The 20,893-nt window shown below is 50.7% G+C and overlaps 1 protein-coding gene across 5 annotated transcripts in view; it reads right to left on the bottom strand.

Annotated features, from left to right (window-relative positions):
• LOC8033661 (serine/arginine repetitive matrix protein 2) overlaps positions 1 to 20,893 on the bottom strand; it is an 87,521-nt gene that overhangs the window by 35,672 nt on the left and 30,956 nt on the right. Inside the window, exon 1 of one of the 5 annotated variants that reach the window (XM_040502147.2) lies at positions 4,731 to 5,668. The exons of the other annotated variants lie outside the window; for them this stretch is intronic. Within the exon in view, the coding sequence (XP_040358081.1) occupies positions 4,731 to 4,969 (239 nt within the window). The 5' untranslated portion in view covers positions 4,970 to 5,668. Of the gene's footprint in view, positions 1 to 4,730; positions 5,669 to 20,893 lie in introns of those variants that run through there. 5 annotated transcript variants of the gene reach the window in all.

Below are 20,893 nucleotides of genomic sequence, written 5' to 3' on the forward strand. Positions count from 1 at the left end.
GTTGGCCGCTAGAACCAGCGGATTTCGCGATAACACAATATGGCGTTACTTCTTTGTCTTGTTCATTCCTGTGAAATCGCGTAGAGTTCCTATGAGTCAGATCCACAATATGGCGGACGGAAGTAGTCATCCCCCGGTTGTCAGACTACGCTGCTGTGGTTGTCAGACTGCCAAAATCTCCTTAAGAAGGCCAAACTCTCTCAGTATAAACGGCTCTGCTCTAACCCTAGCAGATCCTAAGAAAAAGGGTCACATACATAGGCTGAAACACATGGGAAGAATAGGGCCTACCCTGTTCCCTTAAAAAAAAAAGAAGAAACGAATCATACGTGACGCCAAAATACAGCACGTAGAACTTTGCAGCTCTCCGCACAAACGCACAACGTGTTGTGTGACCGAGACACATTGTTTCGGTCATAACAATGAGAAGCTAGCAGAACAATGAAACGAAACATCGCGAGGAACGACAGCTCGACTGAGGGCGGCAGGCTCTTTCTCAAGCTGTACCCGCTGCTAAATATTTCATCGTAATCCTGCTCGGCTGAGACCTCTTCGCTCCACAATTCCCCAAGCTTTGGCCGAGCGCTCGACCGACCGATATCAGATGATCACGCGGACTAGCCCGAGGAAAGCGACAACATTCCAAAGGAAGGAGACAGCGGCCGAGATTGTAAACGAGGGATTTTCATGCGATTGCGAGGTTCGGGGGATTCTACCGCATAATTAGAAGTTGGGTCTCCTCAATCATATACTCGTTTTTAATCGAATAGGAAAGCTGGATTATCTACGCATACCCTTTCGCTCCTTTTATTTGCTAAGTTTTTAGTAATTAACACACAAAAAAAAAAAAACAGCGGGCAGTTTGCCGCCATTATATACATGAATATTGCACGTCGCAAATTCGGGTTATCTTATTTGTCCGCGCGTTTCCAATAATGCGAGACCATCCGCAGTATATTATTTAAAAAAGAAAAAAGAAGTTCAAGCCCCAATCGACGATTTTCCAAAAATTATTAGTCTTGAAATTTTAAGTTTCTTTCTTATTTCGATTTAAAAGGTTAAAAAGCGCAACACAACAAAGAAAATAAAGACACAAGTTTTAATTCTTATTTCGGTTTTGCCCCCCCCCCCCCCCCAAAAAAAAAAAAAAAAAAAAAACAGGACCAAGCATTTTCGATTTCTAAAGTTCTTTTGAAGAGCCATCTCTACATGCATCTCAACAGCGGCATTCCACACGCACACACACAAACAAAAAACAAAAATATATTAAAAAGAGAGCAAATTTAACCCTGGAGGGTGGGCAGGCAGGACAGAACAAGGCGAATCCCCTGCGTTAACTTACAAAATATGCCCGTTAAACCGTGATGCACTCGAAACACGGACTAGATGTCTCACCAAACTGCCCACATTTCTCATCTACAGCACGGAGACGTGAGACGCCCCTTAAAGGCAGGCTGCTAACTTCTCGCGGTTTAAACATCGATCGTACCAGAAAATTTCTTGCATCCTCCAGGGGCCAGCAGCGCATCAGGAAAACTCAAATGGCGGCGCGGTGTGCGTTTGGGCAGCGACCGAACAACGAGCTGTCACCGCCCAGAAACAAACAAGCGAACTCATTCCAGTACAAACCCGCCGTGCCACACTAAAGTGTTCGTAAACAAGCCTGCTGCCCTCGGGACTCGCATGAACAGGAACACGCGTCATGTGTGACGTCACGCCAGTGCCAGGGCATGACGTCGCTTTATAGCGGGTTCTCAGAGAAAGCTCACATTAATAGGTTGCTAAGACTTTAGATTTTAGATTAGGATTTTACTAATCGTATATCGTTTAGTGGGCTAAATGAAAGAGGGTGGAAAATCAAAAGCCCTCTTATTGGCACGAAGGTGCGAAAATATAGCGGACTATTTCGTACCTCCTTTGCTTCGAAAGCTATGCGCCTTTTTACCGCAATACCACCGGCATCGGACACCAGCAGTGAGTCACTCGGACGTATGAGATCGTCAACAATCAATCCGTCGACGAATTCGCGACTCCAGCGGCCTACGAGGGCGCCACTATCGGGCCAATATGGCGGTCGAAAACAGGTCGTGCCGTGCCATGTGCCAGCTCAACGCACAACGCTGGGGCATCAGCAAGCGAGCATTGAGCTCAAAATGGTTCGCCCCGATTTTTATCCTCCAAGCTTCGAACCTGCGGCAATGTGCTGGAGTCAGCGAGCTTCCAGAGGCTCGACTTCGAGGAAGCGACGAATGTTGATAAACGCGGAATGTCTGGCTCACGCGGATGCATAAGCTGCGTGCAGAGCAACCTGGGTAACAAGCTGGTACTAGAGTTACGACAGAGTCACCCGGGCAAACTGTTCCATCGCTCGAACCGCCGAAAACATGGAATCACGGAGGCCACGGGAGACGAGCAGAAATCACGAAAGAACCTCTTCCGAACAGTTGAGTGCTTTCCCGCAAGGTGACGTCCGTTTTGCAGGAGTCGCGACGATGCCAAGGAGTGTTGTGACGGCGCTCATCATCACTTGAGAAGGACAGGTTTCACGGCGTGCTTAAAAAACACGGTGGAAGCTTGGAGTCGTCGCCTCGGTGTCCACGACCAGGCGATTTCTCATTTCGCTTCTTAGTTAAGGATTGAAGTTAAGGAGGAAGAAGTTGAAAATTCATTTCATGGCTCCTCCAATATAAAACATGCGTTGCAAAAAAGAAAAAAAAAACGAAATGTCTAAGTCAGCCGTTGGCATGTGCTCAGCAGCCGTGGGCTCTGGACTGCGGCCGCCAATGAACACTCTCTCTATTAATTGCAGAAACTCGACGATCGACATCGGCCGAAACAGGGGCGGCCCGAGACCCCCTCGTGAGGCTTCTTTGCCCACCTGTGTGCCCGGGCCTCCTCCTCGCCGCGCGCACCTGCCGCTCGGCCCCAGCAGACATGTGGCGGCGATAGCGGAAAGACACGCGGACCTATTCAACCGTACCCGCCCACGTGACCCCCTCCTCCTCGAACACAACACCGGGGCTCGGAACAGCTGTTGCACTTCCCGACGGCGGTCTGTTGCGCCGACGAGGAATCGCGCACCTCGCACCGGCAACGAGTCTTCATGTGTTTGTGCCCAGTTTAGGAGGGAAGTAGCGTCCACTGCGCCACTGCACGAGAACCGGGCACTGTGCGCGGTCCTCGGAAGTAAATGGCGGCGAAACACAGAAATGAACAGCGCTTGAAAGCGAATGGCGGCAAAGCACTCGCTCGCTGCACGTGTCTTGCGCGTTCCCAGAACAACGGTTGTCGGTGTACTTGGAAGAAAGGCGAAGCGCGATTTCTATCGAGAAGCTTTAGATCCCGTATCCACGAAGGTGGTGGTGGAGAGGAGGAGGGGCACAATTTGTTTTCGAAGAATGCCCGCACTCGCCTTACTGTATGCTTCGAAGTTAGAAGTGAGCAAGTATAAAGCCTGGTTCACACATTTCCGACGGTTCCGTTCGCAGGCGACCGTACCGACCAAAACACCGCAACAACCGTGAGCTTCGCGAAGCTACCCCTTGCATCGCTTGTCACGCTGTGTACGGCGAACACTTGCCCCGGTGACTTTGTCGTTACGGTCGTTTCAATTGCACGAGAACGCAACCAACGCAGATGTGGGAACTAGCCTTTAGAGCCCGACCAGAGAAAAACGAGAAACAAGGTACGCACCCAACAACGTTTTGCAACATTTGTTAGCTCTATTTTTTTTTTTTATGGAGATGTTTTACCACATTGCTATCCTTGCCTTTGTTCAACGTGAATGTGAACAAACGCACACGGCACCAAGAATAACGGTGCGAGCTGCAGATAGTGCTGTCGGGCCTGTGTGGAGCGGCTTCTTCGCGCACACGCCGAGCATGGCTACCTTCGTATACAGCTGACAGTAAACAGTCACGGTACAAGTGGCACGCTACTCAATCGGCGTTGTAAACTCCTCAGGGACGCCGCGGAACGCTGTCGCGAGAGCAGTTCTTTCGAATCCCCCGTTTACAGCGGACGGTGTCCGAGCGCTAGATTTCGCAGGCGATAGAAAAAGTTACATGCGTTGTTTCTGCGGCTGACCCATCTTCAACGCAGACTAGTGTACGGGAATACATCGGGCGGTAAAAGCACGCCGAGTTCGAACAGCCAGTCGGAAACGTCCGCCACAGATGACAAGCGAGATGCCCGTTGGAGTCAGTGTCCACGCAAGATTGTAAGCTTCGTGTGGTGTTTCCCCGTGTCTTTCTGCGTATGTTTCCTCGGCCATGTCCGCGTGCGATGGCATTCCGTCGTCAATGTGATCCCAGGAACTACCTGACATAAAGGAGCAAACTGCAGGTACCGCCAGTCTGCGCCCGAATCAATCGATCGAAATCGCGACAACTTCGAAAGACCGCCACCACCGCAAACAACATAAAAATTAAAAAAAAAGAACTCCAGAAAACGAGGGAAAACTTGATTTGCTGAAAAACACTAAGTACCGCAACACGATCACGTTTTGTCACGCGCCCTTCATCCGACAAAAACTCTCTCGCGCGGATGATGCGTCATTAGATGTGTGGTTTAGGTCAAAACTGCCTTAACCTTTCACCACAAAAAAAAAAGAAAAAAAAAGGAAGAATTAAGCGTTTGATTTATCGTGGAACCCCGCTGTACGAGCGAACTTCAGAATCCCCAGCGGCGCGCTTCCTACACTTACCCCGATGGCGGAAGATTCAGTTTACCTTCGGATCATCTTGCGACCGGTGCCGGCGATAGTGAAAGGCTTGACCGTCCTCGCCGGACGCCGCTCCTCCGAAGCCACGGGCACAAAACTCGTCGCGGACGTCGCCACCGCGTTCGCCGTCGTCTTCGTCATCGTCACGGTCTTCGTCGCCACCGGGTTATTCGACCCCGAACTGGAAGACAGCTGCCCTTCTTCCTCCTCGTCTTCCTCCCTGGGCGGCGACCACACGGACAGCATGGCCGACCCGCGACACCGACGGCGTTTGCGACGCGTCCCTACCACCACCACCACCACCGGCTGTTCGAATCGGTTGCTGCCACCGTGGCACGCAGCAGCAACGAGAGGGGAGGGTTCGGAACGCCGACGACGCGCGTTCCCCGCGACGCCTGCCGAAGCACACAGCACGTCCAGGTAGAGCAGAGCCCGAATCCGTGATCCCCGCTGCCGCGTTGATGACGACGGCGAGGGGTGCCGGAGGGAGAGAGATACGTAGAGCCGAGCCCCCGCGATAGCGAACACGAAAAGCAAGCGCGAAAACGCGAGCCGCAGCAACTAGAGGAAAGCTGCAGGCCGGACCCCTGCACACACGCGAGAGGGGAACTCGAAGAACGCGAGCTCGCGCTCAGACAGGCGTGTGCGCACGTGGCATATAATGGAAGCCCGCAGCAGGCCGCCGCCACCGCCTCTTTGTTCCCATTTATTTGGTTCGTATCGCAGTTAGCGAGAACGGAGTAAAAATCAGATGCAGCCTCGCGCCATGTTTAAGCGCGAGCGAGCTTCGCACGAAGGAACGTGGAATGCAAAAAGAAAAAGCTATACACCGCCAATAATAGCTCGAGAAATAAGTGAGCGTCGCACAATCGCACCAACAAGAGGGCAGCGAGTGGACAGGCGCACGGAGCGGCCGGAACTCGCATTATCCGCCGTAAAAAAAGGAAAGGTCGTTAGTGCTGCTCGAACATCATGATGCGAGCGTCTCGATGAGAACCAGCTTATGATGACGAGCGAGGGAACAGCGCAAGGCGCCCATCGCCCCTTCCTCTCTTCCGGGAAAAATGAGATATCGGTATACGATAAATCTCACACGAACAGCAGCCAATGTTCGAAGCGCGAGCATTCGGGCATGCCGAAGCCGCATTTTAAAGTGACTCCCCAGTCGTTGTCGAACGTTTTGGAAACGTCTCGTAAGGTATTTTAAAAAGTAAAAACACGAGTGCTTTAAAAAGGCTGAAATACCGGAAGAAACAAATGTACCCTGGTAGCAAACTGTGCCAGCAAAGTACCGCTGGAGCTCGTGCGTGTCAGTGCATTCCACAAAAAGCACAGTGGGTTCCATCGAGTATAAATGATACGCAGTTTTTCGGTCCAAATAAATGAACTACACATTGCAGAAAGCTCAAACTTGTTCGGAAGAAAACGCCAATGGTGGTGGGGATATGATGTGGAAGTTTGAGGAGACGCCTGTGGCATATATTTCGGCGAAACAAACTTGTCAGCAAAGGAAGACAACAACATCGTATTTCTCGGGGACCAAGTTTGTTTCACCGAAATAAATGACACAAGCGCCCGGGTCGTGTCTTGTTTCGACGAAATTAGGCACGTGGACGTAGGCTCATGGAGAAAGTTCGTCTGTCACTTTTGTATGTTTGATCCCGGTAACGTCGTGTGATCAGGTCACGTTTGGACAGAGTTCCACCTTTCGGCAATGCATAGAGTAGTTGTGCAAGCCAGAAAAAAAAAAAAAAAAAAATCTGGGTTTCATTTGCGCGATCGAACCCGAGATATACACCCCAAAAACCAAAAAAAAAAAAAAAGAAACGGTTTTTTTGCGGATAATTATTCATTTTTCTCTGTACGTGTTGAATGGCGATATATGTAGCTGCCTTTTAGATTAGCTATATGCTATTTCACCAAAACGTGGACGTCACAGAATATTGTAAGAACTACTTGGTGCAGCGTGCGAACAATGCGCACAACCGGCGTCTGTGCCCTCGAGCCATTCTTCTCGCGGTCCTCGCATTTCGAATATACCCAGCCTCCGATTTCCCCCCACTTTGTCCACCCTGAGGGGACGAATGTCCACCGTCGACCACCGCAAACTCCAAGCTCACTCCACCCCTCTGCGCAGTTTCAAACCGAAGAGTTCGCTTCTACGGACAAAACGAAAAACAAAAAAAAAGTTACTTGGGTTTTCGCGATGCCACAAAACTTTCGATTTCAGTGCAATACCGGGAGTTGACGCTGAATTTTGATTTGACAGCTATTGACATAATCTAAAACAATCTAAAAAATGAAGCGTGCCAACAGGGTCGATTGTTCGTTAGGGCACATCCTCTCAAAACGAGGACGGGGTTTGGACACCGCTACTCTTAGTTCTGGTTCGACGCTGGGCTGCCACCTCTACCCTGTTTTCCTCGGCACCACCGCAAAGAAGCCAAGTTCGCGTCTCGTAAAGTTCCCCAGCCGCTTCGCGACCCCCGCTGATGTGTATACGACCCCTCTCGGGGCCGTGACCCGCAGTTTGGAAACTACTGCAAAACCGTATGAGAAGAAAATACGCAAGCCCCCGCCTTCCAACACGTGACAATTCCGAACAGAAAGACAGACGGAGAGAGCAAACTTTATTGAGCTCGAAAATGTGAGCTGCGCCATGTCCAGGCTCCCTTCGAACAGACCAGCCACAAACTTGGCGGCAAGCACGCAGAAGGCACGACGTGAAAGTGGGCACATTACTCCGAGTCGCACAGCTGCACAAGTGAAAAGGTAAAAAAAAAAAGAGTACAATGGGGCCGGGAGACTTACAAAAAATTTAACGAGTATTTTTTTTTTTAATGATGCCACATTTTCTAAAAGGTCGGCATAAACAAACCCAAAGAGACTACAAAGAGCTCGGGCTGCTGCCGTATATTCGTCTTGGCGAAGGAAGCACGCACGACTACGAGCTTTCCAGAGAAACCACAGCCGCGGGAAAGCTGCACCTGCTCGCACATATGGGGCTATCTATACTGTGTTGCAGGTTACGAAAAGCAGGAACAAGCTTCTCCCCGCAAAGCTCTCCGCCCTTTCCAGTTTAGCAGAGCGAAGTCGTGGAGAGGAGGCGACTGGACTCCTCTCCAGTGCTCGCTCTGCTAAACTGGAAAGGGCGGAGGGCTTTGCGGGGAGAAGCTTGTTCCTGCTTTTCGTAATTCTTGCAACGCGCTGATTTCTGCGCGCGATTAATGGCGACCTTACGGCTATCGTACGAACGTGTTCGCAGAAAAATCACATTCATCATTCGTCACCTAAAAAGAAAAAAAGAAAGGTTTGCGAATATTTCATGAAATGGCCGAATTAGTTCTTACAAAAGCATGGGTATCACGGAAGAAAACGGTGACCTTCGGGTTTGACGCGTTTCCGTTTTGATAAAGAAGCAAACGAACCGACCTCTAATGCGCGTACGAGTATCTTAATTTATTTAGCACATAGATGGATACCGAGAGATATCGAACTTTCTTTTTTTTTTTTTTCACCGGTCCTTGAAATTAGAACATTAATTGACCTTGAACATTCGGCGCTTTAGGGGGGGTTATTCACTGGACGCCATATTTGAGGGTGATGCTTAAGAGCGCATGCTCAGAAGGAGCTCGCATTACTGGGCTGCTAAGACCGGTAGTCTCGACGCTGCGCAATGCACGTCGCAAAAGAACTGTGGAAGCTCGCCGTCAGCGCGTGCTCACCGCTCGTGCACGACACTATGGCCGGCAGCCGTAGTAGCTTGGGTTCCACATCCTTTAAAGGGGCGGTGCAACGATATTCAATTGGAATGTTTTTCACTTCACACGAGCTTACTGGCACTGGTGGGACTCAAGGATACTCGCATGCAACGCCACTGGCCAAGAAACTCCTTTGTTGCGGTGTAATTTCAAGGACAAAAGCGATCATTTTCATTCAATCTCTCCTTTGCAAAATTTGATGACGTAACGTAACGTAACAAAATTTGATGACGTAACGTAACGTACACCCAAATGACGATATTTGAATGCAATTCATAGATTGGACCCGAGCATTGCGTGGGCACTCGATTGGGGCTCGTGATAATTACTTGCTCGAGAAGCATTCGGGTAGGGGGCCCGTGTCCAATCGCTGCAACGACGACAGTAGCCGAGCCATAACAATGTCTGGAACTCAACGCGCGTCCTGTGCTTTACCGACCCCAGCACGCGGCTATCATCAACATTGGCGGCATATAATCGGCTCCAGATCACGCGGCCGCTTGTTCTGACTGCGAGTTGAGGGGGTGAACGCTGCTCGTTTTTCTTTCATTTTTTTTTTCTTCTGGGACTCCTATTGCGTGGGGTGAAAAACGAACGCGTGTTTCATATGTCATTAATGTCAGGGGTCTGTTCTAAGCGGTATTTGCGCAAAGTACAAAAATTGTTGCATCGCCCCTTTAAGTTCGGGTCGATGATTAAACATTTTTTTTCCCCCTTCACGCTGAGTTCTTTCGCGTCCACACATGGCTCATCTGAAACTGTCCAAGAGACACCACCTCGTTCAGATCGACGCCTCCTCTAAATACATCGTGAAAGTGAACTGCACGGTAGGGCCGACCCGTGAGGTCAGCGTGGAGAAAGACCGGGATGACGCCCAAGGCTCCAGGTGGAAAACGTGCAACTGTGATCTTATACACCAGCTCAGCTCTGTTACGTCACGGCGCGGTGGTGGCGCGTCGAGCGCACTTCTGGTCTGGGGCAGTGGGCGGAAGTCACCATGCGGGACGTGCATTCCTGTTGTTTTGGAAGAAACCAGACAGAAATCTGCCTTCTCGTCAAAGCGCAGCGACCGGGACTGTACCGAAAGAGCCGTGAAGGGTTTGAAGGTCAGCTTTTATGTGTTTTCTGCCCGCTCGGTTCGTCCCAGAACGTGGATAGGGGCCGTGAAAAAGGAAAACCAGACGCCGTCGGACCACGACTGCTTGTGCAGGAAGCACTTTGGGTTGAATTCACGGACACTTGTGGCCGCCAAATTTATTGGTTTTGTTCCGAACGCGGGAAAACCGCCAAGTTGTACGGACCACCTACGGACTACGTTCAGTGCGTCTTCAAGTTCAAACGGCCGCCTGATCGTTCGAACTGTCGTCTGCTCTTTGCCGCCTGCTCGTCTAAACGACAGCGGCCCGGAGACCAAACGTTGACCCGGTAATTGCGATAAGGAGTAAGCGCAGGCCTCAAAGTACTTTTATGTTTGAGGGTTGGTTGGGGTAAGTAGGCTTGGTGTAAACAGTATAGATCCAGTGTTAATTACCAGTGGCCATCACCGACTTCTTATGCCCGATTCACTCGGTCCGATTCTGCTTGCGATTTTCAGTATCGACGTCGACCATCTCAGGTAGGGTTTATGCTTTTGCAGCCCTAACGCCATTATGACTGAAAATAGCGAGCAGAACCTCATCATGGGAACCAGTCTTTAGCGTCTATTCTGCGGCGTCCACGCGGAATGAATCGCCGCATGTCACCTATTCACGCGGAGTTTTGCAGTGTAACGAGCCCCGGTAATTTCGCTGAGGCCGCTCAAGTAGTCAGACATTGTCAGGAAGACGTAGAATCAACAAATCCAACTCGAAAAAGAGCACGGGGACTCAGACCGTCCGACAACATCGCCTTCCAATGGTTTGTTTATTGGCGACGGCGAGCTTCTTGCCCACACTCCATCGCGCATGCGCGGCGCCGGTGGCGTCCGGTAGGGACGCTCCGGTTTGTTAGTAAAGATGAGTTTTTCTACACTCCTCTTGACCGGTTGCCGCAATATAGGACGTTTCTTGGGGCCACGGGTGCCGCTGCAGCCTTCACCGAGTACATCTAGTGATTTTTGTTGCCAGTGTAAGAACTAAAGGTAGAAGGGTTTCGTCGGCCTGGGGCCGACTGTTGATTTTCGACGGAAAACATAAAAGCACGACCGTTCGAAATGGCGTCTTCTTTTTCCGGGCCACACAAACTTGAACGGCTTGGGAACTAGGGGGAGTTTATATTTAGCTATCGCGTTCCACTCTTAAAGGCCAAGCTTAAGCTTCCTCCTGCAATTTTTTTAATACCTCCATTATACTCCTTTCACCCTTAAAGGGATACTCAACCAAACAATATAGTGCCCATAATAAGTGGCGCACGTTCTTTCCACGAGCCAGCAGCCGCCGATGTGCGCGAGCAAACTCGCGCTTAAGATGACAGTGAAATGTATCGCTTTCGGGCCAAAGGAGAATGAAGACAGGCCTTTCATCTCCACAAATGAAAGCTTGTTAGACCAATTGATCGCTTACCTTTCAGACCAGACCCCACTGTGGAGATGAAAAGCCTGTCTTTATGCCCCTTTTGCCCGGAGCCCACACATTTTGTTGCCATCTTAAACGTGAATCGAAGACTATGACGTCGATTTCGTTGCTTGTGCTCGCGCACACCGGCGGCTGCTGGCTCGTGGAAAGATCGTGCGCCACTTATTAAAGACATTGAAATGCTTGGTTCAGCATAAGGAGGGGTCGTATGTGCCGGTGGGTTATGGAGAGTATCTTGAATGTTGCAGACGGGATAGGAGGAGGTTCCCGGAACCTCACAAGGATTTGTGTCGGGAGGATGCGGTGCTTTTTAGGCAGTTGCAGGTGATGTGTGTGTATACCCCGGTGTTGGGGAGACATGTGGACCCAGGGAATTTTGAGAGTGACTTGTGCAGGGTATGTAAGGACAGTCGGGCAACGCTGCAGCATATTGTGTGGGACTGTGAACAACGGGGGCATGAGGCATCGGGGACCCAGGACTGGCCGGAGGACTTCAAGGATGGTGTGATGTGTGTGGACTTGGAGGGACAAAGGGGTTTCGTCCAGCGAACCCGGCGCTTGCTTCACCGGCAGACTGTGCGTAGGTGTGTTGGTGAAGGGGTGACGGAGGGGTAGGGGTTTTCGCAGGACCAATAAAGAGGTTTTCCACCACCACCCTTTAAGCTGTAACTGGAAGTTCCGCCTTCAGCACGAGCTCGCTGGCTTCCACAGTGCTTTGGCTGCACGTGACTGCGCGTTCACACTTGAGTGAGCAAGGGCAGAAAGCTCGCGCTGAAGGGCAGCTTCTAGTCTCAGCCTAAAGGGAAACCCCGCTCAACACCGAAAATTTCAGAATAATGAGTGATTTCAGATTAAAAAGTACACATAAAAGGCACTACGTCATTGCTTCGCGAAAAATGGGATGTATATTGTTAAATATTACTTGAAATGCGACCAGAAATCGAAACCGAAACTTGGGTTCCGCCTGGCAACATTGGCCTCTGGCCGCCAAAAACATGGCTATCGCGTGGTATGAGATGTCACGTGATTTTCTATGCAACGACGGGTGGGATTGGTGCGGGCTGGCGGGTCACTGTTGGGGCGGGCGTTATGTGAACTCTTCACCACGTTTTGGCGTCTGCGACATCGGAAGACGTCTGCACAACTGCGGCATCGGTCTGCGGACGTGATGTGAACGGAACTCCGAGAGACAATAGGGAATTGTAGTAGACCGTTTTTCTCCTCCGGTACGGTATCCGTGAGCAAAACGCCGCAGCTGCGCATGCGCGCCGCCAGCCTTGTCTGCATAGTTCAAGATCTTGTGGCGGATTACGGAGCGCTATCCGGGTGCTTAGCGGGCTGCGGAAACGGTACGATTCCCCAATAATCACAGACAGGAGATGACGACGACGGTTGTGTCGCGAAGGACGGCGGTACCTGCGGGACGGCTCCCAAGAAGCGTGCCGGGAAGGCGCCTCACACCCATCAGGTGGACACCGCTGAGCGTCGAGAGGACACGTTGCTGACGTCACCCGTTACGCTTGCCCGCAGAAGTAAAACCAAACAAAAGGGGCCAACGGTGATGACGTTTAGCTCAATGTTGGCGACGCCAACGCCGTAGCCACGACTGCGCTGTTGGTTGCGCCTCAATTCACCCGATGGAGTCCGCCTACTTCGGCAACTCGGCGCGTTGCAAAGTTTGCCGGACCGTTTAAGAAACATTTAGGCCAGAACGAGGTTGTAATATTTGACGCGTGGTCTTCCTACGCGATACTAAAGAAGACTGCACTTTTTTTTCTTTTTTTTTTCAAAAGCAAGGAAAAAAATGAAGCGGAGTTGCTCCTTAAGGGTCAGCGGAGCGGCGATATGTTTTGGTGGCGCCCTCCTGTGGTTCCATCTCGTGACGTCATCACCTCGCGAGCAAGCTTGATGGTGTTTGTAATTAGCATGGTGGAAGCTTGAAATCATTGCGCTCCCAAAGCAGGACTGCCAAGGCCGTCAAAATTAAAAGTCTCGCATTCCTCTTGTTTTTGTCGATGAGAAATTCTTTGACGACGTCATAGTCAGAATTCGGCCAATCGTGGCAGGCCGACCACAGCTATACGCTTTCGATCGTGCACGTCGCCAATAGACCATTGCAAGCGAGGCGACCGGCCGCCGCCATGTCTATGCTCGGACTGACACGCTTATGCAATTGCGAGCTTGCCAAGGCTATATGTTCAGGTGCAAGCTGCATGCATTGCAAACGTGGTGCACCAGTCGGGTCGCTATGCTTCCAGTTCTCCCTATACACACGAAGCTATCGTCAATCTATCGCGAATCGTGGGTGACAACAATACCCGCTGAAAGGGGCCCTATTTTTCGGCGGATAACAGGCCGTACTCTCGGCCAAGTCTACCGCCTTAAAACGTTAGACGTAAGCGGACAAGGAGGCTACCACGCTCCATTTCATTACTTTGTTTTCTCCTTGCCGCTTCCCCTTATTTTTCGACCGAGGCCGAAACGGAGGACTCGGTAGACAGTTTGCGGGACATAGATCTTCATCTGCGGCCAAGAGCAGCCCTCGGCGCTGCTCGGCTGTGGGACTAACCGCCCCACAATGGGTTTTTTCCGTCCTTTGTACCGGACCCTCGTCCGCAATCTCGCTTCTTTTCTTCGTACACGACGACTTTCCAACTGGCCGAGCGCGTCGAGATTGAGCCGCGTTCGGACAAAACGCTCGCGACGCGACTGTGAAAAATAAAATCAAAATAGTAAACGAGGCGCAAATCGAAGGGAGGATGGCTCTACAAAAGAACATTTCCGAGTCTTTCTTTCTTTCCCACCAGAGAGAGGTTTAATCTCGCGCCAGAGGTCCGAGACAGACGAGGAGAGCCCCGACCCGGGGTGCCCGTCTCCACTTGGAGCGACGCTGGAGCCGTTGTTCACCAAGTCCATTGTGGAGAGCGAAGTAATCAATCCGATGTCACACCGCACCAGAGGACCACTGATAGCCTCGAAGCAAAAAGAACAAAAAAATCGCCGCTTCTCGGACACCATCGAAGGCGAGGTAACTGGACTGCATATCATCGTGCTTGCAATTATGTACTACCGTAATCAAAGCGCAAACACGGGAGCGCGTGGCGTCGGGTAGGACCTAACACCGAGCGCGCATATGCACGCCGCATTCTCGTCATTACGGCGCCTGGCCGTTAGAGCGCTCTGATAGTATACCTACGGGCTCCCGTATTGCCGCTAACTGCGATTAAGATAGTGCTCAAAGTTCCACATCGTCCCGAGTCATTTTAGATTATCCTTCGGTGCAGTCAAAAGTTCACATCGAGGCGACCAAAATGCCCCTTCGAGCACAAATATACAATTCGCTCTTGTTCGCTCTACTACGAACGATTGAGAAGTAACCGTCTCTTGCATTTCCAACTTTCCTTCCACTTCTGGGTGGCCACTTAACTTTCGACTCAGAAGCGACCACCAAGTGTACCAGGCTGGTTAACTGCAAAAGCAGTTGCGGCTAGCATAGGGTGGGACGAGATGGAATCCATTCTAGAGCAGACAGCTTCATTCTCTCACATGTGATCGTTCCTGTTTAGTTCGGCCTGAAATCACCAGACGCAAATACACGAACGTCGTAAGAAAGACTTCTATTTAAAAATAAAAAAAAAGCCCGTCGCACCGGCTGTTTCTTTAAACGCACAGAGTCATAGACAGACCAAAACATTTTCCACGGAGATAATGTTAGAATCAAATACTTCTTAATACCCGACTGGGTGTTATGTTTTGAAGGATACAAACAACATCTGCACTTCTCAAGTCAACTGGAAAAAAAAAAAAAAAAAGGCTTTTGCGCTATAATTTTGCAGAGCTTACATGTAGAGTTTTGTAAATATACAAGATATGCCTCCATGAAGGCTGGAGCTGAACTCGTTAATATAATTGCCACGCTCGTTTTGTAAATTCCTCCCTTTGTCCTTGTGTTTTTCGCGCACTGCTACCAGTTGTAGCCAAGCTTCCATTCGTTAGCGCGTCTAAACTAATTTGATTCCGATTTAAATTTTATTAATCCTGCCTTGGAACGGTCGGAGACTTACAGGGGAAGGGGGGAGGGGGTGAAAACAAGACGAGGGATTTGATATAAAAATAAAGTCCGTAGTTCAGCCTTGGTATATTTATTGACAAGAATGTTTGAAAGCCATACCTCAACCTCCCCCCCCCCCCCCCAAAAAAAAAAAGAAAATATAAAAATAATTTTTTTTTTTTAAGTAGTTTGACATAAAAAAGACGTCGCTGGTACACCCTAGCTATATTTTTTCATGTGTGTTTATAAATGCTCTCGCAACACCCAAAAAAATTTTTACTGCAAGACCGAATATAACAAAACATGTTTTTATGTAACATAAAAATTAACCAGGTTGCCCATTTTCTTTCTACGAACTCAACTTGTTCGCGTGCACAATGCCACTTTGGTGAGTGCAATTTCTCTCAATAGGCGGCTGAGCAGGTTGAAAGTATTCATCGCAAGCTTTTCATATTCGCACTAGCCTAACGTAACGAACAGGCAGCGGGACCTGAACTTTTAGTTTCGGTACTAAGAAAATTTGCGATAGAACGCGTGGCACGTGCTTGCAGAAGTAAGAAGCTGGCGGCGCTGGACATTTTTTTTTAATTTTTTTCTGTGCATAGTGAAGGTCGGGCAATGGGCGCGTTCAGAAGCAGAGTGCTTATGAGGTTATTTTACGTCCGAAAGGTACAGAATCTGGTCGGGTTCGCTTACAGCGTTCGTAAACAATTGCCGCATCGCGATACGTTGTCGCTGCACCCCTCGGCGGCAAAGAGCGGAGCTCTGGGACTGTCTTCTCGCGGTGCATTCCGCGTTTTTGTGCAAACGTCAGGTCAGCTACTCTGTAAGCACAAGGAATCGCCTACATGGCCCACAATCAGTAAACAAATGAACGTGTCAACATTACACTGAATTCAGCGTTCGAGGCCGCAGTCGTGCCGGACTGCTGTACGCAAATAAAAATGGCACGACATTCGAGCGGATACGGAAATAAAAGCTTGAAACTGGAGGGCTCCCGTGGGCACGAACTTTTGCCTATCCATTGATTCATATGGGTACCGTGGCAATTCCGTCGCTCTCACGCGCCGTGCCATCCAAATGCACCACCCAAAATAAAGCACAGGCCAGGCCAGGAATGCCGCGCCACCTCTCAGCGGAGGCACAATGGACTATTTGGCAACAACAATGAAATCGACCGCACCTGGCGGCTGGAACAGAAAGCTGCGGCGGCAGGTCCGCACTCCAGCCTTCTCGAGCGAATCAGACATCCGCGCAGCGCCTGGCGGTCAAAGCACGAAGCCGCGAAAGCGGGTTCCGAAGCACGCGATGATGAATCGCCAATCCATGGCTTGCACGCGACGTCATGGCACCGTACCAATGGTCATTCCTACTTGCTTTTTGCCAAGAAGAAAACCGTGATTCGGTTGGCAAGAAACGTATGCTGCAGAAGGAGTACGCGCGCAGCGGAAAAAAGGTTCTTCAGAATGGCCGATACCATGACATCAGAGTGCAAGCCATCTTCTATACAACAGAGACAGATTCAACGACGATGACGCGTATTATTACGTTGCCTGCCACGCACCATCCACAAGAACCACTCCTTGTGCCCCTGTGCGGATAAGTTAAAGACAAAAAAAAAAAAAAGCGGGCGGGGAGGGGGCGACATTCTCACTCACCTGACGACGCTTTTGAGACTGTTGAAAACAGCACGGTCGCTGCGCTTCAGCGTCGTCGCCGGCGACACACGTCCGTCCCCACCGGCACTCGGCTTCGAGCCTCGTCGAAGACTGGGCGGCGGTGCCTTGGGGCCGTACAGAGTCGGCCCGGACTGAACGCGAAGCATCCCTCGCTTGTGCGAGGCAACGGACGACGTCGACCGCGAAGGCGCAGACGACGAACCGGACGACGACGCCTGCAGCAGCGCGCACACGGTGCCCTTCCACAGCCTGCGGAAGAGTTCTTCGCCGTCGGCCATCGGGGGTCGCGGCCGCGACGTCATCGAAGACCTGTCTCCGGCGACGACGGTCGGACCCAGACGACCGCACCGACGCGGCATCAGACGGGCCGTGCCATGCATGCGGAACGAGCACAGCAGGCCTTCTTCGTCGCTCCGTCTGGACATGATGCCGGGGCCGCTGAAGAGAGACGACGAAGATCCGTCGGCGCAGCTGGAAGGGTCTTCTTCTCGGCTTCGGAGCTTCGTTGTTGGACGCGTTTTCGGGAAGCGGTCGACGCTGAACTTCTTCGCCACGGAGTGATCTTCGCGCGGCTTGACGCGAGATGGACACTCGCTTTTGCGATGATGACTTTTCGCGGGTTCGATGACTGTCCCGCACAACGACGACTGCCGCATCCCTGGTCGAGTCCACCGATTTTACGTCTCAGCGGCGTTTCAAGGTAGGTTGAAGACCGGGAACACGCGATGACGTGGGCGGTGATTGTTATTATTGCTGTCCTACCACCGTCATTGCACTTTCGAGATGAGATCGCGAGCAGCACCGAAGAGTAAATATGAGATGGCAGAACTGCCTAACACGGACAGAACAACATTCAAAAGACGAACAATGTAAAAAGACACGCAATTACAAGACGACTCGCAAAACTTGGAAGACTGGTGTTGCGAACGGGCTATTACTTGTCGGCCTTGGAGACCGCACATCACTGACTAAAAAGCCCACACGCGTTCGCGAAAACGATGGAAGACAACAGGCAGGAACGCAGTTTTTTTTCTTTTTTTTCCTCGGTTTTTATTCTTTTTGCTTTCTGCTCTCGTATAGATGCGGACTATTGGAAGACCTTGGATTTGCCGAAACCGTGATACAAACAGCGGTTTCCCTGTAAAACCGAGGCTATAGTATCGCTCACCCGTATACGGAATAGTAAAAAGGAAAAAAAGCTATCGCTGATGACTTACACATGAAAGTGATAAGGCGATCTTGGCTCAAACGGTATTGTGTGCTATAGCTGTATAGTACTTCTGACGCTTGGAAATGTGGAAGACTTGGTTGCAAGAGCAATCGTTCGAGGCTACATCGCCACGAACATGGCCCTGTCTGGAAGACGAGATTGGAAGACGCTCGATGCACTCAACAAGAAAACAACATCACTGACGCTAAGCGCGAGGGAGCGTCGAAGACAAAGCGACGCTCACGGAACAGAGGGTCTTCTGCACACCCCAAAATACAAAAAAAAACAACAAAAAAACGACAGGATACGGTATATCAACGTTCCAGCGCCCGCTGCCGGGAGAATATTCACCGCTCCCAACACAAACGCGTACCTTTCCGGTAAACCAACGAGGTCTCGTCGAGTCATCCTCGTGGCACGTCAGACGCAGCGTCGGATGCCTTACATGGGCGTTACGGCGCGTTCAGGCTACAGCCCCATCAAAAAAGTTGAACAACAACCCGTGGAAAGAGCCGAGAAAGCACGACTAAAATAAGGAGAAAAACGTTAACTGCCGATAAGAAATGTCAAACACGGTACAACGTTGGAAGACTTGTGAACAACAACAAAAAAACGTGCAAAAATTAGCCTCACGCTAAGTCAATCCAGAGGTATGCAGAACTCAATGCGGCATCAACGGCACGAGATGCAGGAACTACTGGCAGACGGAGGCGAGGAAGAACGTGCATTTCGGGGAGCTATACACGATCTCGAGCAGCTGTTGCCCGCCTCCTCCTCCTCCTCTGCAGAGACGACGCGTCGACAATCACAGCGTTTCGAAGAGACAAACTCACACCGCGTCACCGTAACAACCTCACGCGAGGTTCGGCTTCGCCCGAGGGACAGTTGAAACATCCGTTAGAAAGTGGCAAGCCCAGGCTGACTCACGTGCGACAGCTGCACCCGGGGAAGTGGAACTCGAGCATTCCAAAGCCAACGGTGAAGAGAAAGCAATCGACAAAAAAACCCGACGCCGAATATGTCATTTCCCCGGACGAGCCGCTTCGCTCCCAGGGAGGCATTCATGGTTAGCACGAACGTCGACGATGGTAACGATACGTCGCTTTCGCTGGCGTCTCCTCGAACCACGAGACAGACGCGTTCGAGAACCGGTCTTTACAAAACCGCAAGACTGCACAAGGACCACGAGGGACTAGCCTCTATACATCACGGGCTGGCACGGAACGCGAACGCCAACGACGTCGTCCCGAGTTCCAAACGAAGGAAATAAACCAGTCGTCGTCGTCGCCGTCACCGTCACCGAGTCGTAAGTGGCCACTGCTGCCGCTAGCCTCCCGGCGTCGGTCGGGGGACGCCGGGGCATGACGCGGCGGCGAGGGCTTCCGCGGAGGAAATAAAACGAGGGAAAGGGGGAGACGGGAGCGTGATTCTTTTTGGGGAAGTCGGGAAGCCAATCGTCCGTCCTCCTCCTCCTCTTCGCGAAGGTGCCGCCATCTTGGGCCGGGAGGAGAGGGAGAGCCAGCCACTCCGCCCACGCAAAACCCTAACCAGCCAATTCCGAAACACCGACACCCGACACGACGGAGGGGGAACCGGGAGCAGGGAGACGGCTCTGTGTGACGCGCTCGCGGGGCAAGGGAGGATGGGGGGGCGAAGAGAAAGAGAGAAACGTTCGGAGCGCTGCTGCGAGTCCGCGCAGCATCCACAACGCATGCGCAGAAGAGGCAGTCCGGGAGAGGTGAATGCTTTTCCCGCGATATTCCCCCGACGATATTTCGCAGGCACCCACGTGGTCGAAAACCATCGTAAGCACAAGAAACACGACACGGACTGCGTTTTTGTTTTTCTTTCCTGTTTTTTTGTTTGTTTGTTTGCTTAGCAACATTCTTTTTCCTTCTCTACCTTGTAGTGGGTTATACCTGTCCCGCCAGCAAGTATTTCTAGTCAGACAGCATCCAGCCGCGGAGTTAGACAAGTGCCCAACTTATTTACGATTGTTTCGCGCGCACTGCACATCACATACCAGTATGTACCGCCTGAAACAATCAACTGTACAAGTGGTGGTAGGTGATACCTTCCTAAATCTACGAGCGTAGAGCTTACAGCTCCAAGAAAATACCCACACAACGGGTGAACTCTCGCTTTAGGATTTGAGCAAAATAGTATTGTGCGCAATCGTGAAAATTTAGTTAAAAAATGAAAACATAAAAAATAAACCTCGAAGTTATGACTATACAAAAGACAAGACATCCACCACACAACTACAACAATCATTATCACTATCAACTATCACCATCAGTTTATTTTATGAGCTCATGAACAGTGAGACAGCGTCGATTATGATGCACAGAAAAAGATTACACGTTTTGAGATGTCGACGCCCGCTCGATGATGACGTTACACAGTATTCCATGTGGGTCGTGACAAGTAGCTAAGATGCTGTAATTAACAAAGGCAGTAGCCATAAAACTAAAGCACTAAGATATTGCGCTGGATTTTTTTTTCTTGCTTCTTGCTGCATTGTTAACATAACGTTTTTTTTTTTTTTTCTTTTTTTATTTTATAAGTACATATATGGGATACGGGCGACCGAATCGCTCAGAATCGTTGCTTTCCGTGTTAGGTTCAAGTCGCTCCACCAGTCTCGGTCATCAGCCACCGTCCACCGACGACGCCCAACGCGAAGTCGCACCCCATAACAACAATAATTAAGAAGATACCCACGCAACACGGGCCTCATACTCGTGCACCGTAACAAGCTCCACGTTGTTAAAACGTCCAGGCTAAGAAAAAAAAAAAAAGAATTTCCACGCAAACTTTAGTAGACGTCGACCGAGGGAGTCGACGGACGCGAATAAGCACTCAGGACGAGCGCACGCACCAGAACGCAGTGCACACGCACACACCCGGATCGAAC

This window comes from Ixodes scapularis, unplaced genomic scaffold, assembly GCF_016920785.2.
Source record: "Ixodes scapularis isolate PalLabHiFi unplaced genomic scaffold, ASM1692078v2 PGA_scaffold1__304_contigs__length_218370807, whole genome shotgun sequence".
NCBI classification, from domain to species: Eukaryota; Metazoa; Arthropoda; class Arachnida; order Ixodida; family Ixodidae; genus Ixodes; species Ixodes scapularis.